General features: G+C 41.4%; 1 protein-coding gene across 7 annotated transcripts in view; it reads left to right on the top strand.

Annotated features, from left to right (window-relative positions):
* Nucleotides 1-24,433, top strand: part of LOC144507718 (interleukin enhancer-binding factor 3-like) — a 67,084-nt gene that overhangs the window by 25,291 nt on the left and 17,360 nt on the right. For 4 of the 7 annotated variants that reach the window (XM_078234944.1, XM_078234942.1, XM_078234947.1 and 1 more), the window contains 10 exons: nt 1,816-1,842; nt 3,110-3,293; nt 3,583-3,730; nt 8,507-8,598; nt 9,045-9,140; nt 10,854-10,965; nt 11,537-11,634; nt 11,720-11,831; nt 18,039-18,146; nt 21,948-22,150. In XM_078234944.1, coding sequence (XP_078091070.1) covers nt 1,816-1,842; nt 3,110-3,293; nt 3,583-3,730; nt 8,507-8,598; nt 9,045-9,140; nt 10,854-10,965; nt 11,537-11,634; nt 11,720-11,831; nt 18,039-18,146; nt 21,948-22,150 — 1,180 coding nt within the window. Of the gene's footprint in view, nt 1-1,815; nt 1,843-3,109; nt 3,294-3,582; nt 3,731-8,506; nt 8,599-9,044; nt 9,141-10,853; nt 10,966-11,536; nt 11,635-11,719; nt 11,832-18,038; nt 18,147-21,944; nt 22,151-24,433 lie in introns of all 7 variants that reach the window. The other 3 variants (XM_078234943.1, XM_078234941.1, XM_078234945.1) reach the window with 1 other exon arrangement.

Genomic DNA, 24,433 nt, shown 5'->3' with positions numbered 1-24,433 from the left:
TCATCCTGTTAATTTTTCATTGTGTTGGTTTTAGGTTCCTCCCTTTTGCCTCTTGGTTTTCTTCTATTCTTTGGATGCTTCTGGCATCTTTCACCCTGAAGACAGATACAAAATTCTTACAATCCCCTTGTTTCTCATTATTAATCCCCCTAGGTATTAAGGGCCAATGCTCATATTAATCACTCGTTTCCTTTCTGTATACTTGTAGAAGCTTTTATTGTTTTATTTTTATATTTCTTAGTAGTTTTGTCTCGTACTTAAATTTCTTCCTCTTCCTGATGCATCCTATGCTGGTTTCTAAAACGTTTGCGATCCTCTGGCCTATCACTAATGTTTTGTAATATTATATTTTCAATTTGATGTCATCCTTAACTCCTCTAGTTAGTCATGGATGGTGAACCTTTCTTATAGGATATTTCTTTCTCAATGAAATCTATCTTTTGAATATAATAAATCTCCTTAAATGTCTACCAGTGCTTCTCGACTGTCTTACATTTTTAACCTATTTTTCCAGTGCCCTTTGACCAGATTTGCCATCATCGTTGTAATTGCCTTTATTTGAGCTTAAGACTCTAGTTTCAGACCCACGTTTCTCACTTGAACGGAATGTAAAATTCATCTAATGATCACCCTTGCCTAACGGATCCTTTACTAATCCTATCTTATTCCAAATTACCAGGTCCAAAGTAACATCCTATATGGAGGTCAAAATTGCCCATGATTTTTGCAGTTCCCTCTTTAAAAGTCCATACTGGGTCCTACAGAGTGTAGTTACTCTCGGGGCTACTGTCACATTCTACTGTGGGTGATGATAATCAGAGTGTTCAAATTTTTGAATGATACCATGTTGGGGGAAGCCATTTGATTCATTCTACCCTGCTGTTTTATGGTGGAGTTATCCTGTCTTGTAATGACTTTCCCTTTTCTTGAATGGGTGTAAGATTTACAATCTTTCAGTCCTGGCCTGGAAGATTGTGGTCAGAGCCTTTGCCTTGCTCCTTACAGTAATACATCCCATCGGGACTTAGTAATTTCTCAGCTGAGTACTGCCAATCTTTTTAAGTACCTTTTATCCATTTTTAATCCTGTCCAATATCGGTACTTTTTTAAAAACTGCGACATTGTAAGCATTTTCTTTTCTGGTGCTGGTAGGTGTGTAAAGTATGCCCACTGACTGGCTCCACAAGAAGCTCTTGATTTTGGCCCCTAATTAGTCCCACCTTTCCTTTTACTATTTGTATGAATGTTGACCATCTATCAGTATGACCTCCTCCTGTTGTTGCCCACTCCCAAAAATACTAACATCCCCAAAACGCTGGAACTGGAAGCTGGTACTGCAGTATGTAATTAATCTGAATTGGTAAACTGCAATAATTCACTCAAGCTGCCCTACGTTAAGTACATTTAGATTAATAAAGGTGGAAAATTTAATTTAGTCACAAATTTGAGCCTCAGGTTTTTAAAATTATTACTTTGAATAAATCCCAATGTATTGGTAACATTGCTACCCTCTGCAGCTTGGTGCATATATAGCACATAAACCTTGTGAAATTTTATTTGGAAAGAGGAAAGAAAAGTTTAGTGCCTCAAATACATTTGCCTTGAGGGGGTGCTTGTGGTTTGTCCTTTTATTCTGGGCTCGAGTGCTACACTCAAACTGCTGAAAAGATATCTTTGCAGCAATGAATAAATTGAAATTACTCCAATGTGGTATGTTTACCTTTAGCTTGGTATGATAGTTGAGACTATTAGCTGTAGCACCACCAGTTGTGTACATTTCTGTGGTGACCTGTTATTTTTCTTTCTCTTTCACAGAACGGAAGACCATGACAACTTTACCATGTATGCCATTTTTTTAAATCATTGAACTGATAGATTGTGTCCAGAAGTAAAAAATCTTATGAGAAAACATTGGCTCTCTGTTACCTTGCACTAAACCTGTAATCATGCTGCAGTTACATCACAAATGTAGACTTTGAAATTATTTACACTACAATTTGATTCACTTTTCTAACCTGGTGGGGTGTCTCCATATTTAAAGAAAAAGCTGGTGAATTATTTTCTGTACAGAGTACTTTTTTCAGAAAAAATATTAACTAATGGAATCTACAGTCCAATTTAGGTATATTTTTAAACAACTTACATTAACCTCACAATGTGGTTAGCACTGTTTCCTCACAGCGCCAGGGACTCTGGTTCGATTCCCGGCTTGGGTCACTGTTTGCGCGGAGTCTGTACATTCTCCCCGTGTCTGCGTGGGTTTCCTCACACAGTCCGAAAAACGTGCTGGTTAGGTGCATTGGCCATGTTAAATTCTATCCTCAGTGTACCCGAACAGGCGCCGGAGTGTGGCGACTAGGGGGTTTTCACCGTAACTTCATTGCAGTGTAATGTAGGCCTACTTGTGACACAAATAAATAAACTTAAACTTTATGTTGAAACTTCTTAAAAGCCTTGTTTCTCCAAGTGACTATCCCTCAGCAGCTTGATGTAGATTTGTCTTTCAGTTGAGACATTAATCAAGTCGTACGTGCCCTCTCTCTCAGCTGGACATAAGATCTCACGGCACTGTTTTGATGAAGAGTTGGGGCGTTGTCTCCGGTGTCGTGCCCAATATTTATCTCTCAGCCAACACTACTGTAAGCACACAAAATTCTTAAATGTAAAGCTTGGAGCTATTGAGTACTTGTACACTACTCAAGCTGTTGGATTGGATTCTGTTTTAAAGTGCTGCAGATATTATTTTGAAAAACAATTTCATTGAGAGTTTTTTTATTAGGAAGTTGGATGGTCCAGCCTTTGAACATCCATCAAAACCTTTGATTCTGTCACTTGCTGGTATCTGCTTGCCAATTTGGCAAGATCCCTATTAAAGACATCTTGTGTGTGAATGTCAGAACCAGATTAACTGTTCTTGGGTGAAGACAACACTGGCAAGTTAGATATTAGCCTCCCTTTTATTTCTTTTATTTTTTGCAATGTTGGCTGCTGAATGTGCTACCTAATTTTGGATGCAAGAAAATGATGTTGAAAAATCTTTGGGTGCGAGTATGACGTGTGTTTCAGTAATGGATTAGAGGTGAAATGTTTAATTTCCTTCCCAAATTAGGGAACAGAAGTCTACAGAACAGAATGCCAGCCGGACCTTACGTGGGGTGATGCGAGTTGGCTTGGTAGCCAAGGGCCTCCTCTTGAAGGGAGATCTTGACCTTGAACTTGTGCTGCTTTGCCGGGACAAACCTACCCGGTCACTGTTGACAAAGGTCAAAGATAATCTGGCTGTACAATTTGCGGTAAGAAATACTTTCTTCCGGGTCACATTTTTTAAATTTTAGGTGTCCATCTTAAAAGTGCTGGACAAAATAAACCTGATCACATATTCTGAAGTGCAAAAGATAATTGAGAATGGTTCTGTCAGGCAGGACCTGAAAGAATCAATTGACCTTGATCGTGTGGCTGTTATGGGAATATAAAAAAAGGGTAATATCAGGCTAGTCTGAACCTGCCTTAAAAGTTTGAGCTTGTGCAGAGAAAAAAATAGAGTGAGAATTGGTGCATCTAATTTTTGTTTTATTTATCTAGACCATTACTGAGGAAAAGTATGAAATAAATCCTTCAATTAAAGATGCAGCCATCATTATAAAGAATGACAAAGAGGAGCCACTAACCTTGAAGATCAAGTTGACCTCCCCTCTGGTTCGAGAAGAGCTTGAGAAGCAGACTGCTGGAGGTAGGATGGGTTGTAGGTGGCAAACTCCAACCCGCAGCATTGGATGTTTATTGGGCCGTCAATATAGCTTGTTCTTGGGTCATGTCTTTGAGGTTAAAGCTGCAATATATTAAGGTACAATTGATTACATGACCCTTCCATTGCCAAATCCTTCTCTGGGGCCCAATGTAGACAGTAAGGTTTTTTTAGTGGAAGCCTGTTGTTTGAACACAACCTGGTTTCAAATCTAGTTAGACAGTGGGGATGAAGGTCTCTTTTCTCTGGGGTCTGATTGTCCCATGTCCACAGTTAATTAATGCATGAATACAAGTACACAACTATTTTCCACCCAATAATGAATTGACAGTACTAGTGCTATCAAATTTGTTTTTACCTGGAGTAGTTTTTCTCTTAAGATATGAGACCAGACTGAGTAAATTTGATCTAATTAACTTCTCTTTTTGTGTTGAATTGCCAGATAAACTGAGACTGTAATAAGATCACAGATTGATATACTGGGGAACTGAAATTGGAGCACTAGCCTTAAGGATGCCATAATCCAATGGCACTTTCAATTTATCTTCATTCTGTTGGTGGCAAGAGCCCTCTCTCGGCCAACTAGAGTCGAGTATGTTAGTGACTGATCATTCTTCCTGCAGTGAGATGCATTTTCCCTGTTTTTGTGCTGTTGGCAGTCAGTAGAATTGCATGAAGGATATGTGCATTTTTGCTCTTTTACTGAGATGTTTCTTCTGACCATCCTCTTCAAAAACTTGATTCCTTTGGTATGTAAAATTTCACTACCTCTTGGAAAATTCACTTGCTCCCGACTTCATTCCTCCATTGGGTCTGCAGACGGAAGTTATCTTAGATTCAGGCTTGTCAGAAGAAATTTGGGAAATAGTTTGTGATTCAAGGTGGCGGGACCTAAACAAATGTTTATCTTGAGTACCTTGGGATTTGTCCTATTGTATAAAGTTATGTGCAGCTGGTTAATATTTTGATTAATTGGACTTCCTTCAAGTAGGCTTTGGGGAAGGGGGGGGGGGGGGGGGTGACTTACGCCTGTAAGTGCAGACCCAAATATGGAGCTGGGTTATACAGTAATCCTGCATTTAGAGCACTTTCCAATATCTTGTTTTCATTTTAGAGCAAGTTCCCCATTGGAGAACATTTTCTAATGGTGCTGTCAGCCACAACATCGGTACTTTGTTTAACTCAATTGATGAACCTCAAGGGATTGCTCCTGTCATTATTCCTGAATGATTGCTGGACTCTCCTGATAGAACAGGAGCTGATTCCCAGCCTCTCCCGGTGGGACCAGATTGTTCTATTCCTGTCAGCCACCTTGAGTTATTTGCAAGGCTGTGTCTGTAACCTTTGTGGCTCCCCATTGAACTGCCAGTAAAAGCACCAGAACTCCAGGCCCAATAGCGATCCTGGTCTCTGGGCTTGGCTCTCACTCCTCCCCACCTCTACATCTGTGTTGTGGGGTTGAGAAGGCTGAAACTATTCTGCCATTTCCTGTTTCCATCATGGCGTGTTTCCTGTGTCAAAGAGGAGGAGCAGCCAGGTCAGGAATGTAACCCACCCATATATGGGAATCTTTATTTTCCAATTAATGCATTTTCATTTAGCACGCTATTTGTCTGGAACATATTAGACATGCTAAATGAGGGATTACTGTACTGGTGAATTTTTTTAAGCTCTTTTATATTGTATGGGCACAACACTTAGAGGAGCGTAGTCTTGGATGAATAGCACTCTCACTTTTGAGTGTTAAATCTTCCAAGAGTGACTAGCCGAGTTCTGCCATATTAGAATATGTACCAATCATTTTGTTGTGGCCTGAAAGTCCCATCTATTAAGATCCATTGAGATTGTTGTCATCAGAGGTCACTTTTTATGTCTATCCCTTTAAAATTGTCTTGTCGTATTGTGTACCTCCCTATGGCAGCTGAGGCATCCATGGTGTGTAGTATACTGCAGCTTTACATCCTAGAACTGCTTGACATGTTATCTTTGCAATTGTAGCCTTTTGGTGGCCCAATACACAGTTAAATGTTCTTGCTACTTTAAATCTCTTTGTAATACAATGACTTCAGGCTTCTGAACAAATATTCAGAAGCCTTCAAACTAAGTTGAGAATTGCCCTTGACTGTGCATGTATTCAAGTTGTTCAAAAACTACTGGTTTATACGCGAGTTAAGTTTGCATTGCAGCAAAAATGACTGTTGGGCCTTTTTCAAATGTTGCTTAACTTCTGAAAAAGACGACCTGATACATGGCTGGCAGAGTTTTAGGTAAAGTTTGCCTCTTCATGGCCTGATTTGAATCCAACATTTTTATCCATTTTGAGCTGTTGAAGTGACCATGTGTGGAGTCTCAAATCAGCAATCACACTGATTTGGAGTTTTAGTTACAGGTTTTTCCTATTAAAGGCTGACAGTTTTCTTCCAGGAGGCTGTTGATTATTATTCAGGGACTTGGATTATTTTGTGGTAGAAGTGAAAGTGAGGGCAAAGATTAAGCAGCTTGATGTTAACTAAATGAGCTTAAGAGCTCTAAATGTTCACCTGTCCCTGGTTGGCAATTATCATTAGACTAGAACCTTATTGTGAATTATGACAGGATTCTGTTATTATTATCGATGTAGTATGATCAAATTGACTGGAGGATAATACTGTCCACTAAGAAAATGTTGCTTTCCAGAATATTTTGGGAACTGGGCGGCTTTGTAAATTGGACTCTGGGCTTTCATCTTTGATTCATCTGGATGCAACAAATTTGGGATGAAATTCCCTTGTTTGGCTTTTCAGCTCCATGTGAAATGGTCTAGGCAGTCACAGCAGCAGTGCCGTGGGGCAGTGCCAAAAGCACTCAATATCCCCAATTTGGTACCAGAGTATATATCTCTCCTCCAAAGTGACTATATCGGTCACCTTGAACGTGAATTTTCTTTTAAGGTGCTGCTCTTTTATGAATAAACTCTGATTGCTTTGCAATCAAACCCTTGGTTTAACTTGGCGGATTTCAGAGCAAGCAGTGGAAGTTACTTATTTGGCAAATGTAAGTGTTTGGAAAGTTTCTGTTGGGATGAGTTCAGGAAGCCAATGTCTCTGGTTGCTGAGCTTTCAACATCACGGGGTGCATGGGTTATAAGCCAGGTGGCATGCTTCCAATCATTCTGCTGCCACAGAACTCATTTTTTGGATGGTAGTTCAGGATTCCATGCGTAAAGCTGGACATGTTGTTCTAGCTTTATTAACTATATTCATGGGAAAGCTTAGTTATTTCATGCAAAAGACATATATTTGACAAGCTAAAAGCAAAATACTGCAGATACTGGAATCTGAAACAAAAACACAAAATGCTAGAAAGTTTCAACAGATCTGACAGCATCTGTGGGGGGAGAATAGAGCCAACGTTTCGAGTCTAAATCACCCTTCGTCAGAGCTCTGGGTGATCTAGACTCAGCGTTGGCTCTATTCTCTCCCCACAGGTGCTGTCAGACCTGCTGAGATTTTCCAGCATTTTCTGTTTTTATATTTGCAAGCTGCTGTGTTGTCCTCTGCTACCGTTATTTTTACGTTGTTTAAATTCTACGCAGTAGGTGTTTATTCCAAATTTTATCAGCCAATAAAGTCAATATGATATACTCTCAGCTCATTTGCCCTTGGTTTCATATTTGAAAGCAGCTGCTACAGCATAGATAACTTAACTCAGCACAGGCTTGAGTTTGCTACTGGGACTTGCCTGGTTTCTGGGGCTCGGTAGATCAGGACAGTTACCAAGTTGGTTTCTGGCTTTAGCCAATCTGGCCAAATACTCTATCATTTGCTGCCTGGTGTCTCCAGAATTTGTGCTACTGAATTTGCTGAGTTAATATAAGTTTCTTGATGGCTTTGGGCTCATTAGTCAGGAACACCCATGACAAACTGATCTTATTTGAAACTCTGGTCAGTAATGGAACTACCAGACCATTCAGTTTTGCTGCAGTGCAGACACCACCAAGTTTTGAATATCCAGTGGGAAACTGAGCAGTGTAAAGATGGAGCTAACCTCTTATTTGATGTCGAAAGCCTGTGCATCAACTTGTTAGACTTGAGATAATGATCTTAATCTGAACAACCACAGCTTAAGCACACACAACTGCTTTGTGCAGACTCGTAACAGTTTCCCACTGTATATAAACATTTTTATGGTGTTTTTGATCTTTTTGATATTGCCTGTGGATTTACTATTTCATCACGTCTACCAAGCCTTCTAGTTTGTCAATTCTTTTAGGGACGCTGGACCTTTGACCAACTGGACGCTCTCTGTCATGGGGGCCTGGGCAGTCGACCCTCGTGGGCAGAGGGGGTTTCCCCCGGACAGAGGCCTAAGCCTACTTGATAGTTGCCTTTTTATAGTTTCTAGCTTAGCTCATTAAACACATTGCTATATTAGGTAATAGCTCAGAACAGGTAGAATAGTTTTCCCTGCACCACCGGCAGTACAATGCATTTAGGCCCACAGCAACTATGTAGGACAGCATTTTAAAGTAATAAATAATGCAGACTTAATATTACAGGTGCTAGTGTACAACCCTTCAGGCTCATTTGGTGTTCAGGTGTAGCTAGTGTTCTCCATGATTAGTTGCAGACTAAAGTAGCTCAATAGATGATGAGAGAGTGTTCACTACAACTTGACTTTGGTGGGGAGCCCTGTTTGCCCAATAGGATGCTGCCGCTCCCCGCCGCATGACAGAAACCCCTTGGTCAAACTGCCTGTCTTCTTATTCCACTCCATCAATAGAAACAGTAACGATGAGTGAGCCTGCGGATGTATTGGACAGGCAGAAATGCCTAACCGCCTTGGCGTCCCTGCGACACGCCAAATGGTTCCAGGTTTGGATCTTGTTCTTACATTATTGTCTAAAGTAGAAAGTTTTTTATTAAAATTATTGATTCTGTTCAGTTATTAATTATATGTTGAATTGATATTGGAATTTTAAATTTCTGTGCAACACTTAGCTTCTGTCGCTGCACAGCTGCTAATAAGCACTTAAGTAAATGAGTGTAATCTTAGTAAGATGGCAGCTCTTGGTTTGGGAGGGGGTTTCAGGGATTAATCTGTTAATTTTTGTGTATTGTTGCATTGTTGCTGCTTTGTTTTAAGAGTAATTTTGCTCACTTTTAAAATGCTAGATTGATATGTAGCTCTCATTTATAAATGTAAAGACTTTTTTACCCTTGACAAAGTAGCACTGCAGATTTGAAAGTTGGCATTTTATACTGAATTTATTTGTAGGTCAATAACTGAGACACTAACTTTCTGCTCACCGGTTTTATAGGCCAGGGCAAACGGGCTGAAGTCATGTGTCATTGTCATCCGTGTTCTACGGGATTTATGTTCAAGAGTTCCCACCTGGGCACCGCTTAAAGGATGGGTATGTGAACATTTTTCTAGCATATTACTCCTGTTGTCAGAGTTATCATTTGGTTAGCACTGCTGCCTCACAGCTCCAGGGACCCAGTTCGATTCCCGGCTTGGGTCGCTGTCTGTGTGGAGTTTGCACGTTCTCCCCGTGTCTGGGCGGGTTTCCTCCGGGTGCACTGCTTTCCTCCCACAGTCTGAAAGACGTGCTAGTTAGGTGCATTGACCCAGACAGGTGCTGGAATATGACGACTAGGGGAATTTCACAGTAACTTCATTGCAATGTTAATGTAAGCCTTACTTGTGACTAATAAATAAACTTTAATTTGAAGCTTTCTGCTTGTTGGCTTCTGTGCATGGGAAATTATCTTTGAGTTGGACTCTTAACTGGGGAGTTTGTTCTTGTAGTTGTATTTTTTATTCATTCATGGATTGTGGGACTCAGTGGAAAAGCCAGAATGTATTGCCCAGTCCTAATTTCCCTTGAGAGATTGCTCAGTCTCCTTAACAGAGCCAGGGTACTTCACCTGTCCCTGAAGCTGCAGGTGATTCAATTTCCAACTCTTTTGTTTTTATTATTAATTGTTCAACCACTGCTTTCCATCTAGTGTAGTTTGCCCACATTACTGTCAAGATGCAGGGCTCTGATCCAGTGACAAAAAAGGAATGGAGATGTGTTTGCAGCTCAGAATAAATGACTTGGAATGGAATTTGCAGACAGTGGTGTTTCCATGGTTCTTGTACTTCTGGGTGATAAACGTCACTGGTTTAAAAGGTGGTTGCCAAGTTGTTGCAGTGCATCTTGTCTGGTGCATACTCCTGCTTCTGCATGCCAGTAATGGAGAGAGTGAATATTTAAGGTGTTGGGTGAAATTGTAATCAAACGGGCAGTTTTGTCCCAGATGGTATTGTTTCCTGTGTTGCTGGAGCTGCACTAATCCGGGCAATTGGAGAGTCTTCCACCAAACTCATCTTGTGCTTTGTAGATGGTGCATAGGTTTTGGGTAGTCAGAAGGCACATTACTTGCTGTAGAATTCCCAGCCTCTGGCTTGCTCTTGGAGCCATGGTATTTATGTGGTTGATCCAGTTCAGTTCTGGTCCATGGTGAACCCCAGAATGTTGATGATGTGGGATTCGGTGATTGTAATGTCATTAAATGGCTAGAGGAAATGGTTAGATTTTTACTTGTTGCCAATGGGAATTGCCTGGCATTTACATGCCAAGTAAGATTCTTGCCACATTAACAGTCTAAACCTGAATGTTGCCCAGGTCCTGCTGTGGACAGGGCCTGTTTTAGTACAGTATCTAAGGTGGTGCCAACAGAACTGAATGTTTGTGCAATCATCAGTGAATGTTCCCACTTGTAAATTTACGATGACAGGAATGTTATTGAAGCAGCTGAAGATGTTTTCTTCAGCGACTGACTCCTTCCCTTCCACCTTCTATTTATTTCGTCCATTCTTCCCCCCCTACCTCACCATACAAACCTCTAACCAGTTTAATTGCTGTCTTGAATGATACCAGTTTGCCTGAGTATTGAAACTTAAAATATTATCTTGGTAGGACATCAGATGTCATCTTTACTGACTATTATTAGCATCCAGTCTATATGTGCTTTGGTTTGTGAATACTTCTAGCTGGTATCATGTTACTTATGTAGGGACTGATTTGAGTATACCACATAAACATCATAGCGAAGTGTTAAATTTGATCTTTTGTTTTTAGCCTTTAGAATTGATCTGTGAAAAAGCAATTGGAACTGCTAACAGACCTCTGGGTGCAGGAGAGGCAATGCGAAGAGTCTTGGAGTGTCTGGCTTCTGGAATTCTAATGTTAGGTATGTGCTTGGCCAAATGTTAACAAATAATTGAAATTGTTAAATATATTTCTCATTTCTACTTTTAATTTTATTTTCTGCCTCTCTGACTCTTTGGTACAACTATAAGTCATCCGTAAAAAATTGATGATGTGCAGCTGCTTGGAGTTCCAACAAGCCGGTGCTACTGAAAGTCCCAAAGATAGGCCCTGCCTGGCCTATGTAACTTTACCAGAAGGTCACCTCTTTATTGTAAAGGAGGCACATGATGGTGATGTCAACTTGCTACTTGTTAAGGTCACTGGAACAATGGGGAAGTCACTTTTTTCCCATTCTATGTCAGATCATATGAAGCAAGGACATGAGGAAATAGCACCACTGAGAGGCCTTTTCAGTTGGAGTTTCTGTAGGTGCACAAGTCTGTAGACTGCATTCCGGTTTCTGTTTTAATTGTCCCAAGATGCCATGGTCCTAAGTTGTGACATTGGTCAGCTGCTCCTATTGGTCTGTATTTTCAGCTTATGGGAAGAAATTGTTTCTGTTCTGATCTCTATTTTCCTCCCTCTGACACTCTCCCTTGAACTGGCTGTAGATGGACCTGGTATCTACGATCCATGTGAAAAAGAAGCTACAGATGCTATTGGCAGTCTTACCAGACAGCAAAGAGAGGACATAACCCAAAGCAGTCAGGTAAAACTACCTTGCATTTAATGAGCTTGTTTCTGTGCTTCTAAATTGTATTACATTAACTATTTTAAAATCTTTGTGTATTTAGCATGCACTGCGCCTGGCTGCTTTTGGACAGTTGCATAAAGTATTGGGAATGGATCCACTACCTTCTAAACTTCCTAGAAAACCTAAAAATGAAAATCCAGTGGATTATACAGGTAGGAAGTGAAGCCCTTTCATTTCAATTGTAAATAGCTTTCTGGTTCCACTATTTGCATCACACCTATCCATCTAAGTATTTACAGATCAAATTTAAGTTCCCATTTTTTTCTGATTGGTGCAAACTAGGTAATAATCAAATTAGGTCTAGGTGATCTCAGTTGTAATGATGTTGATTACAGAAAGTGTCTGTTAAGGAAGTCTTTGTAGTCTTCATTTGTTAACAGTATGTGTTTGTTTGCTGTTATATGTGTATAGTTGCAGGTAGCTAAGGGTACAAGCAAGCAACTATCTCCATCTCTAGGTCTTGACACATCTCTGGCCAACATCTCACCAATCCTAAGTCTTAGTCATGTGCCTTTGTACATCACTGTGTGGGTGGTACTGTATTCGGTCTTTTTTTAATCCTGTATATACCAGACCTTTATACTACACCTCCGCCAAGTCTTTATCTCATGGATATGAAGTTATGTTCATTTACTTCAGGTCTTGCATTGTTATAAGTCTAATACATTTACCTTATTGTTACAGCCTTAATGCCATTACATTATTACATTCTCACTGCTCCATCTCTATTTTCCTCATCCAGTCCTTAACATAGAAACTAGAAGCACGAATAGGTCATTCAGTCCTTCAAGCCTGCTCCACCATTCATCTTGAACATGGCTGATCATTGAATTCAATATCCTGATCCCCCTTCCTCCCATTTTCCTTGATCCCTTTAGCCCCAGGAGCAAAATCTAATTTTTTTTCTTGAAATCAGACAACAATTTGGCCTCAACTACCAAGTCTGATGCCAAGTGGCCGTGAATTCCACACATTCACCACCCTCTGGGTGCAGAAATTTCTCCTTCCCTTCATTCTTATTCTCAAACTATGACCCCCTAGTTCTAGACTCTCCCACCATTGGGAACATTCTTTCTGAATCTACCTATCTAACCCTGTTAGGATTTTATAAGTTTCTTGAGATCCCCTCTCACTCTTCTAAACACCAGTGAATGTAATCCTAACTGACTTAGTCTCTCCTCATATGACAGACCTGCCATCCCAGGAATCAGCCTGGTAAACCTTTTGTTGTACTCCCTCTACAGCAAGGACATCCTTCCTCAGATAAGGACACCAAAACTGCACACAATACACCAGGTGTGGCCTCTCCAGCGCCCTATACAATTGCAGCAAAACATCCCTATCTCTATATTCAAATCCTCTGGCTATGAAGGCCAACATACCATTTGCCGCCTTTTCTGTCTGTTGTACCTGTACTTTCAGTGACTGATGCACGAGGACTCCAAGGCCTCGTTGAGTATCTACCCCTCAATTTACACCCATTCAAGTAATAATCTGTCTTCCTATTATTGCTACCAAAATGGATAACCTCACATTTATCCACATTATACTGCATCAGCTATGTAGATGTCCACACACTCGGTCTGTCCTAATCACGCTGAAGCATCTCTGCATCCTCCTCACAGCTCACCCTCCCACCAACTTTGTATCAGCTGCAAATTTGGATATAATACATTCAGTTCCCCCTTCCAAATCATTAATATATAATGTGAACAGTTGGAGTCCTAGCACAGATCCCTGTTGAACCCCACTAGCCACTGCCTGCCAATCAGAAAAAGACCCATTTATGCCAACTCTTTGCTTCCTATCTGCTAACTAGCTTCCTATCCATCTGAAGACGTTACCTGTAATCCCATGTGCTTTAGCTTTACATAATAGACTGTTATGTGAGACCTTGTTAAAAGCCTTCTGAAAGTCTAAATAAACCACATCCACTGGTTCTCCTTGGTCAACTCTACTAGTTACATCCTCAAAAAATTTCAATAGATTCGTCAAGCATGATTTCCCTTTTGTAAATCCATGCTGACTTTGTCTGATTATACCACTGCCTTCCAAATTAAGTTAAGAGGTTCAGGCAGCCTGGGGGGTGTTATAACTTTTTCAAATTTTGTTTCTGTTCTGTTGGAAGAGTTACAGGCACTGTTGCTTCTGGTTCTTCTTGGCTTTGAGGTTTGACAAGCATTTGGATATGCATTCATTATTTTCTTTCTTTGTTTTATGTTGAATCACACGTGGCCATGTTGCGTTGATCCATGATGGCTCTTACTCGCAATTGTTTCTTGTGTGGTGGGCGAATATACTATTTGTCTCCTTGATGCTGCTGCTTTTTCTTTCTCCGTGCGGGCTGTCTTGATGCTCTGAGGAAGAGTATTCCTATGGTGCGAAGGTGGTTTAGTGCTATGCTCACCTATGTTTTGTTGATGATGGGAGACTGCTACCAGTATTCCTTGAGGTCATGGTACGCTGACTGGAAGCTGATTGATTTGATTTATTATTGTCATGTATTAGTATACAGTGAAAAGTATTGTTTCTTGTGCATTATACTGACAAAATGTATTGTACATAGAGAAGGAAAGGAGAGGGCTACAGTCATAGCTAGGGTGTAGAGAAAGATCAACATAATATAATGTAGGCCCATTCAAAAGTCTGACGGCAGCAAGGAAGAAGCTGTTCTTGAGTCAGTTGGTACATGACCTCAGACTTTTGTACCTTTTTCCCGAAGGAAGAAGGTGGAAGAGAGAATGTCCGGGGTACATGGGTAGCTGCTTTTCCGAGGCAACGGGCATTGTAGACAGTGTCAATGGATGGGAGGCTGGTTTGAGTGATGGACTGGGCTTCGTTCACGACCCTTTGTTGTTTCTTGCGGTCTTGGACAGAGCAGTATGAAACAACCAAGCTGTGATACAACCAGAAAAATGCTTTCTATGGTGTATCTGTAAATGTTGGTGAGAGTCATAGCGGACATGTCAAATTTCCTTAGTCTTCTGAGAAAGTAGAGGCGTTGGTGGGCTTTCTTAACCATAGTGCCGGCATGGAGGGACCAGGACAGGTCGTTGGTGATCTGGACACCTAGAAAGTTGAAGCTCTTGACCATTTCCACTTCGTCTCTGTCGATGTAGGCAGGGGCATGTCCTCTACGTTTCCTAAAGTCGGTGCCTATCTCTTTTGTTTTGTTCACATTGAGGGAGAGATTATTGTCATCGCACCAGTTCACCAGATTCTTTGTCTCAGCATTGTTTGAGTTTCGACCCATTATGGTGGTGTGGTGTCAGCAGCAAACTTGAAAATCAAGTTGATGGGGAATTTGGCCACACGGTCATAGGTGTATAAGGAGTATAGTAAGAGGTTGAGGGCACAGCCTTTTGGGACACCGGTGTTGAGGATGATTGTGGAGGAGGTGTTGTTGCCTATTCTTACTGATTGTGGTCTGTGAGTTAGGAAGTCTAGGATCCAGTTGCAGAGGAAGGAACCGAGCCCCAGGCCACAGAGTTTGGAGATGGGTTTCGTGGGAATAATGGTGTTGAAGGCTGAGCTGTAGTCAATAAATAGGAGTCTGACATAGGTGTTTTTGTTAACTAGGTGTTCCAGGGTTGAGTGTAGGGCTGGGGAGATGGCGTCTGCTGTGGACCTGTTGCGGCGGTTGGCTAACTGTAGGCAATCTGGGAGGGCGGAATTGATTTGTGCCATGACTAATCTTTCGAAGCACTTCATAATGATGGATGTCAGAGCCACCAGTCAATGGTCATTAAGGCACGCTGCCTGGCTTTTCTTTGGTACAAGGATGATGGTTGTCCTATTGATGCCGATAGGGACCTCAGATTGGTGTAAAGAGAGGTTAAAGATGTCTGCAAATACCCCCGGCAGCTCGTCCGTGCAGGATCTAGTGCTCTGCCGGGTACCCCATCTGGGATTGCTGTGTTGACTAACTCTACCATCATCAAAATTGGAGATGGAGATTCTCAGACTGCTGATCATTCTTAGTTACACTTCCAGTGGAGGTATCATGATAAAAAGCAAATTACTGCGGATACTGGAATCTGAAACCGAAAGAGAAAATGCTGGAAAGTCTCAGCAGGTCTGGCAGCATCTGTAAGGAGAGAAAAAAGCTGACGTTGCGTGTCCAGATGACCCTTTGTCAAAGAGGTGTCATGGTATCTTGTGGACAGTAGGTTGATCTAACCAGTGAGGACTTTCCAATATCTGGAATGATAATGGCCAAACCTGCTACACAAGAGGAGATTGAATGCGAAATTGAAGTGGGAATACCCTTTTTAATGTTGGAGTACTTGGGACCATGCCATTCTGGCTGGCTGAAGACATCCAGCCTCGTGTCTGCATGGGTTTCCTCCCACAGTCCAAAGATGTGCGGGTTAGGTTGATTGGCCATGCTAAAATTGCCCTTAGTGTCCTGGGATGCGTAGGTTCGAGGGATTAGTGGGTAAATATGTTGGGATATGGGGGTAGGGCCTGGGTGGGATTGTGGTCGGTGCAGACTCGATGGGCCGAATGGCCTCTTTCTGTGCTGTAGGGTTTCTAAGAGACATCCTTTGCCATTGGAAGTGGGCATCTCTGCCAGAGGTAGTAGTAGCGGCGGCTATAATTTTATCTTTTAAAAAGCATTTAGATAGTTACATGGGTACGATGGGTATAGAGGGATGTGGGCCAAATGCGGGCAATTAGGATTAGTTTAGGGGTTTAAAAAAAAATAAGGGCGGCATGGACAAGTTGGGCCGAAGGGCCTGTCTCCATGCTGTAAACCTCTATGACTCTAAGTGCCTGTGTTTTGCTAATTAATTTTAAAGCAGGGTTTAGTTACATAAGAGAAATATTGGTTGATTGGGACAAATAGTGATAGGTTAGCAGTAAGAATTGTATCTTGCCATGTTTAAATATTGTTCAAAAGTTAAGCTAATTCATTTGTTATAGTTAAGCTTTATTAAGCAAAGTTTGTTTTGATAAAGCTCCCTCGTTTGTCAGTAGAATTGTGCCTGGAGTGAAACATCCTATTCTCACAATGCCAAAATAGAAAAGTTGTTGAGGTCCAATATACGCTGGGGTTTCTGATCTGGTATCCTACCAATGGTGACTTCTTACTATGGGTTTGTGAAGCAAAAGTGCTCTGTTGGTACAGCTGAATACCTGAGTGTATGGAAGGCACAGCTTGAATATACGTGGCGAACCAGGGGAGATAAACATCAGATGAGAAACTGAAAGCCTAGGAGTGGATCCTTGTTGAAAATGTCCAAATGAAAGCATAATTTGGGAGGACGTTCCAGGGCAAGTTCTTCAAAAGTGGAGATTTAAAACCCAAGTTAACAGACAGAGTTTCTGTAAGAGCAGTTGGCTTACAATGTGACAAGCTTCTTGGGGGAGTTGATGAGAAATCCATGGAAGATGTTTTGGGTGTGGCACATCTTTCAGAGTAATGTGTGTCTGATCATAGGTTGCCTGCGTACTAATATAAGATCGATTTTGTGACTTATCCTTACAAACCTGTATATATCTAATGGTATAGTTGGAGTGAAGGATTTGTGTATTATAGTTCTTGTTTAATAAATGTTTTATTCCTTTGTTAGAAGTTCATCAACATCCTCTGTTCAGTAGCTATCCTCAAAATAAAAGTTAGGATCTGTCAAGCAAGAGTTCCACCCTGAGATCTAACTTGTCCAGTAGTAACATCAGCTGGGATCGTAACAATGGCTCTACCTCCATCTTTAGCTCTTAATATGTCTACGGGCAGCACCATACTGACCTCAGGTCTGGGTCATGTGTCTTCATACATCACTGAGCAGTATTGTACTCAGAGCCACATTGACCCTATATATACCAAACCCTTATGCTGCAATCTCAATCTTTTTAAATTTTCGTTTCTCTTCTACTACAACTTTGGTTTTCCTCCCTATCCAACTTGCATTGAACTACACTTTAGAGATCTGAGTGCATAGGACAAAAACTTCCTTCCTTTTGAACAGTGACTGTGAGGAAATGATCCTTTGGGTCATCTATAACACATCCCACATAATTCTCTATCACAGTATGTACACTCACTATCCTTCCCAAAATTGCTATCCTGGGAATAGCAATGTGGACTAATTGTTTATGTGTGTATCAACGGGGCGGAGTCTGGGAATTTTTTCTCCTATCCTGTAATCAATGAAAACTAATCTAGGAGATCCCTCTGGCGCTGATTAATTCTACGGAATAGTTACCTGAGGTATCATAAACCAAGGGCGAAAGGACCCTTTTAGTATTCTGTAATAAGAAAACCGCCTGTGCATATGGATCTGTTGCTGCTTTTTAGTATTTGTTATGATCTGTTTACCATGCCTGTTAACATTTGATGCTGTTGAATTTTTCAGTTCAAATTCCTCCGAGTGCATTCAGCACACCAGTGAAACGACCCATGGATGAAGACTCTGGGGAGGACAAGTCTCCCATCAAGAAGAAAAAGAAAACTCAAAAAAAAGGCAAGTTACTGATTTACTAATGCTGCTTCCTCGAGGCGAGATGGGATAATGAAAATTTCACTTGAATAGAAAGTGGAGTGTTGCACCATCGGACAAAGCATGTTGTGTGTAATATTTATGGAAATGAGACATACTTGTTCAATTAATGAGGAAATTTTAGCAGAAAGTAAAATGTTACTATAATGTAAATAAGATTGGTGTGTTCCTGGCGAAGATTGCCATGTGGAATTGCAATGTGACTAACTCGAGGAAGGGCAGGACTGGGTGCTAAATATTCTTCTGTACAAAGTGCTCAGAAAAGATAGGCAAGAAAGAAAAGGGCAGGGGTGGCGTTATTGATTAAGGAGAACAATGCAGTGCTGGAGAAGAGGACACTCTAGAGGCATCATGGGTGGAATCAATTTAGCTAAAGCTAAGAAACAGAAATGGGAGCAGTTACACTGCCTGGTATAGTTTATAGGCCACCAATTGATGGGAAGGATGTAGAGGAACAAATCTGTAAGCAATTACTGAGAGGTGCAAAAATTATAGAGTACTTGCATTATGGGAATTTATCCAAATATAATGGGAAAGTGGCTGTGTAAAGGGGAGAAAGAGATGGTCAAGAATTCCTATAGTGTGTTCAGGAGAGTGTTTCCAGTCCATTGAGAAAGGATGCACTGCTAGACATGGTTATTGGGAATGAGATGGACCAGGTGTCAGTGGAAGAACATTTAGGGACAGTGATCGTTGTATCATAATGTTTAGAATGACTGGAGACAACACTGAACTATCCAACGTTAATAATTAACCAGGAGAAAGCCAACCTCAGTGGGGCAAGACAGATCTGGCATAATAAATTGGAGCCAAAGGTTGGCATGTGAAAAGGTAGCAGAATGATGGGCTACTTTCAAAGAAGTTTGGACACAGTCAGGGTATGTTCCCTCAAAAGGGAAAGGTAGGGTAAATAACTCCAGAGCTCCCTGGATATCAAGTAGGTAGAAATTAAGATGATAAAGAGAAAGTGTGCTTATGGCAGTGTTGGATAGAAAATGCAATTGCGAACCAGGCTGAATGCAAAAGGTTCGGAGGGAAGGTGAAACAGCAAATAAGAGAAGCAAGAAGTATGAAGAGACCAGCAATTAACAAAAGGGAATTCCAAAACCATCTATTTATAAATTAGAGGCGCATGGTAAAACATGGGGTAGGGCCAATTAGGGACCAAAAATGAGATGTACACATGGAGGGAGGTAGTGAATACTTTGCATTTGTCTTGACCAAGAAAGATGCTCCTGAGGCCATGGTGAAAGGAGGGAATTCAGTCACGAGAAAGGTTTAAAATTTATACGGAGGTTGTATTAGATAGGCTACCTGTGCTGTAAGCTCACAACAGGACTGGATGAAAGGCATCTAATGATATTGGAAGGAAATGAGAATGGGGGAGTGAGAAAGTTGCGAACATTGCACCCTTGTTCAAAAAAGGGTGCCAGGATAAGCCTAGTAATTACAGAGCAGTCAGTTTAACTTTGGTGGTGGGGAGAGTTCTAGAAATTATAATTCTTAATACATAGACAAACAGAAGGAGAGCCAGCATAGATTTTCTTTTAGGGAAAATTGTGTTTAACTAACTTGCTGGAGTTTTTTGAAGAGGTAACCAAGGCAGTTGATGAGGGTAGGACTGCTGATGTAGTGTACGTAGATTTCCAAAAGGCATTTGACACAGCACTGAACAGCAGGTATTGTGAACAAAGTTATAGCTCATGGACTAAAAGGGACAGTAGCAACATGGATACAAAACTGGCTGAGTGACAGGAAACGGATAGTAACGGTCAGTGAATGTTTTTCAGGCTGGAGGAAGGTCTGTAGTGGCGTTTCCTATGGTTGGTATTGGGATTCTTGCATTTCCTGATGTATGTCAATAATCTAAGTCTGGTGTGCAGGAAGCAATTTCAAATTTGCACACAATACCAAACTTGAAGTTATTGTAAACTGTGAGGGGGGCGGTGTAGAATTTCAAAAGGAAATAGGCAAGTTGGTAAAATTGAGGGTGAGTGGCAGATGAAGTTCAGTGCAGAGAAATCATAGAAACCCTACAGTGCAGAAGGAGGCCATTCGGCCCATCGAGTCTGCACCGACAACAATCCCACCCAGGCCCTACCCCCACATATTTACCCGCTAATCCCTCTAACCTACGCATCTCAGGACACTAAGGGGCAATTTTTAACCTGGCCAATCAACCTAACCCGCACATCTTTGGACTGTGGGAGGAAACCGGAGCACCCGGAGGAAACCCACGCAGACACGAGGAGAATGTGCAAACTCCACACAGACAGTGATCCGAGCCAGGAATCGAACCTGGGACCCTGGAGCTGTGAAGCAGCAGTGCTAACCACTGTGCTACCGTGCCGCCCTCAAATGTGAGGTGAAACATTTTGTTAGAAGAATATGGGGAAATGGTATGAAGCAAAGGGAGTGCAGGGCAGAGAGACCTGGGTGTGCATGTCTATAAGTTGTTAAAGGTGGCAGGACAGGTTGAGAAGGCAGATAATAAAGCTTCATTAATAGGGACATCAAGCACAAGAACCAAGAGGTTATGTTGAGCTTTTATGAGACACTAGTTGGACCTTCTGGGTGCCAAATTTGGAGAAGGATGTGAAGGCATTGAGAGAGTGCAGAAGAGATTTCCGAGAATAGTTGCGGCGGTAAGACATTTCAATTATGATGATAGATTGGAGAAGTTTTTTTGTTGGAGAAAAGCAGGCTGAAAGATTTGATAGTTTAAAATCATGAGAGGCCTTGACAGAGCAGATGGGGGGAAGCTATTCCCATTGGAGGAAGGATCGAGAACCAGGCGGCCCTGCTTTAAGGTAATTGGTAAAAGAAGCAAAAGCAATATGAGAAGAAACTTCCACACAGCAAATGGTTTGGGTCTGGAATGCACTGCCTCAGAATCTGGTGGAGGCAGGTTCATTCAAGGCATTCAAGCAGAAATTAAATTGTTACTCTAAAAGAAATATTGCAAGGTTATGGGAAAAAGGCAGAAAAATAGTACTAGGTGAAATGCTCATTCAGAGAGCTGGTGAAGATACACGATGGGCCAGACAGCCTCCTACTGCAATCTAACGGTTCTGTAATAATGTTCTGTAGAAAACATGTTGATCTCTATTTAACCCTTTTAGGAACAAACGATTTTGAGATGCTGTCCACTTAGTATGATAGCGACATTATGTGCCTGTTGCTTTATATTCCATTTGATTGGCACTGCTGGGAGTCTGGCTGACTGCTGTTGTAGATTTGGAGGACTTTCAACCTTTACATGGAACTCAAAAGAGAAAAGATATTTGTTCCCTACTTATTTATGCAGTTAACTTAATTTTAATATTTTTCCCCTTTTAAACATTCTCCAACCCTACAGTATTATTGGTTGCTGAGCTTTGGTCCTATTGAACCCAGCAGTCCAGTATACTTTGCTCGTGTGACCATTCAAGTCTTGATTGGTGTCTTCAGACTATTTTGTTGGAATGGAGTCATTGCAACCAGGCACTGAGACTGCCTTTAGCTGATAGCTGGTTTGGATATTGGGTCATGATCTTGAATAGGTAGCTTGCTGTTTTTTGTTCCCTGGCCAAAGAATTGCTGCAGTTAACTGTACCAGGTCATGCTGGCCTTGTTCAAACAACTTGCCATAGAGCAAGCTTAGTATCATTAATGGAGGAGGGTATATCTAAGACCATTGCCTGTAAGAACGATTTATAAAAGGGATGTTGGATTTGTCTACAAACTTTGGATTATGCCTTAAACTTGGTTTGTGACTGACAGCAGCAGAGGAGAAGGTCGAACCTGCCCAAGCAATGAATGCATTAATGAGACTTAACCAACTGCGACCTGGTCTTCAATACAAATTAATATCCCAGACGGGCCCTGTCCATGCTCCTGTATTCACCATGTCTGTGGAAGTTGATGGAAAGAGCTATGAAGCATCGGGGCCATCTAAAAAAACTGCCAAACTGCATGTAGCAGTCAAGGTATGATATTTTTATGTTTTATTTAAGGCAAGGATGTTAAATTGTAGATGCCTATTTAGCTGTTGCCACCTCTTTCCTCCCCAACAGATCAGTAGCAGAGCAGGAGTACTCCCGTCATTCCTTGCTAGCCACCTTCACCACTTTGCTCTTTTTCTACCTTTTCTAAAACCTACTGAGAACTCAACTCTGGCCAAACCTTGAGGACAATAAGAAGTCTCACAACACCAGGTTAAAGTCCAACAGATTTATTTGGTGGCACAAGCCACAAGCTTTCGGAGCGCTGGCAATGCTCCGAAAGCTTGTGGCTTGTGCTACTAAATAAACCTGTTGGACTTTAACCTGGTGTTGTGAGACTTCTTACTGTGCTTACCCCAGTCCCACGCCAGCATCTCCACATCATGGCAAACCTTGAGACCCTTTTCTCCAGACTCATTTGCTCCTCTGAACTCTGTAAAGCACTTTTAAAACGTTTCTCTGCATCAGATGTGTTGTGTAGGTGGCCCTTCAATTTGCATTGAATGTCTGGGTGTTTGATAAAGATTTCAGGCCAAGTTGATGAGCATTCCAGCTCTCACTCAAGTGTCAGTTTGTGAAATGGAAGGGTATATTTCATTATTCATATCTGATCACAGGATTCAGAACACAATCCAGAATTAGTCTTCCATGTAGTGACAGGTCAAATGCACGTTGCAACTGAATTGAGGTCATTTAAACAATTTTTAAACAAACAGTTGCATAAAGTTAAATCTCACGGGATCCAGGGTGAGGTTTCTAAATGGATACAAAATTGACTTCTTGACAGAATGTGGAGATGCCGGCGTTGGACTGGGGTAAACACAGTAAGAAGTTTAACAACACCAGGTTAAAGTCCAACAGGTTTATTTGGTAACAAAAGCTTGTGTGGCTTTTGCTACCAAATGAACCTGTTGGACTTTAACCTGGTGTTGTTAAACTTCTTTCTTGACAGAAGCCAGAGGGTGGTTGTAGAGAGTTGTTTTTCAAACTGGAGGCCTGTGACCAGCGGTGTGCCTCAGGGATCAGTGCTGGGCCCACTGTTATTTGTCATTTATATTAATGATTCGGATGAGAATATAGGGGGCATGGTTAGTAAGTTTGCAGATGACACTAAGATTGGTGGCATGGTGGATAGTGAGGAAGGTTATCTCCAATTACAGCGGGATCTTGATCAATTGGGCCTGTGGGCTGACGAATGGCAGATGGAGTTTAATTTAGACAAATGCGAGATACTGCATTTTGGTAGATTGAACCAGGGCAGGACTTACTCAGTTAATGGTATGGCGTTGGGGAGAGTTACAGAACAAAGAGATCTCGGGGTACATGTTCATAGCTCCTTGAAAGTGGAGTCACAGGTGGACAGAGTGGTGAAGAAAGCATTCGGCATGCTTGATTTCATCAGTCAGAACATTGAATACAGGAGTTGGGATGTCTTGTTAAAGTTCTACAAGACATTGGTAAGGCCACACTTGGAATACTGTGTGCAATTCTGGTCACCCTATTATAGAAAGGATATTATTAAACTAGAAAGAGTGCAGAAAAGATTTACTAGGATGCTACCGGGACTTGATGGATTGAGTTACAAGGAGAGGCTGAATAGACTGGGACTCTTTTTTCTGGAGCGTAGAAGGCTGAGGGGTGATCTTTTAGAGGTCTATAAAATAATGAGGGGCATAGACATAAACGCTTTGTTATGGAGGTATGGATAGTCAATATCTTTTTCCAAAGGTAGGGGAGTCTAAAACTAGAGGGCATAGGTTTAAGGGGAGAGATACAAAAGTGTCCAGAGGGGCAATTTTTTCACACAGAGGGTGGTGAGTGTCTGGAACAAGCTGCCAGAGGTAGTAGTAGAGGCGGGTACAATTTTATCTTTTAAAAAGCATTTAGATAGTTACAGGGGTACAATGGGTATAGAGGGATATGGGCCAAATGCGGGCAATTGGGATTAGTTTAGGGTTTTTTTTTAAAAAAGGGTGGCATGGACAAGTTGGGCTGAAGGGCCTCTTTCCATGCTGTAAACCTCTATGACTCTGTGGCAGTTGTGAGATTGCATTAATATCGAAGTTAAAGCCATGAGAGCAATATTTCACTTTACTAAATTAATATCTATAAATATTGTCTCACCGCAGCCTTACTGGTGAGAAGGATCTGCTAATGGACATTTGATTGGTTGAAGCTGATGAATAGAAAACTCTCAAAGCTGATGAATAGAAAACTCACAAAGCAAATGTGGAAGCTGGATAAACTCAGCAGGTCTGGCAGCATCTG

The sequence above is a fragment of the Mustelus asterias genome, chromosome 19 (genome assembly GCF_964213995.1).
Source record: "Mustelus asterias chromosome 19, sMusAst1.hap1.1, whole genome shotgun sequence".
NCBI classification, from domain to species: domain Eukaryota; kingdom Metazoa; phylum Chordata; class Chondrichthyes; order Carcharhiniformes; family Triakidae; genus Mustelus; species Mustelus asterias.
This window is presented reverse-complemented; position numbering and strand designations above follow the sequence as displayed.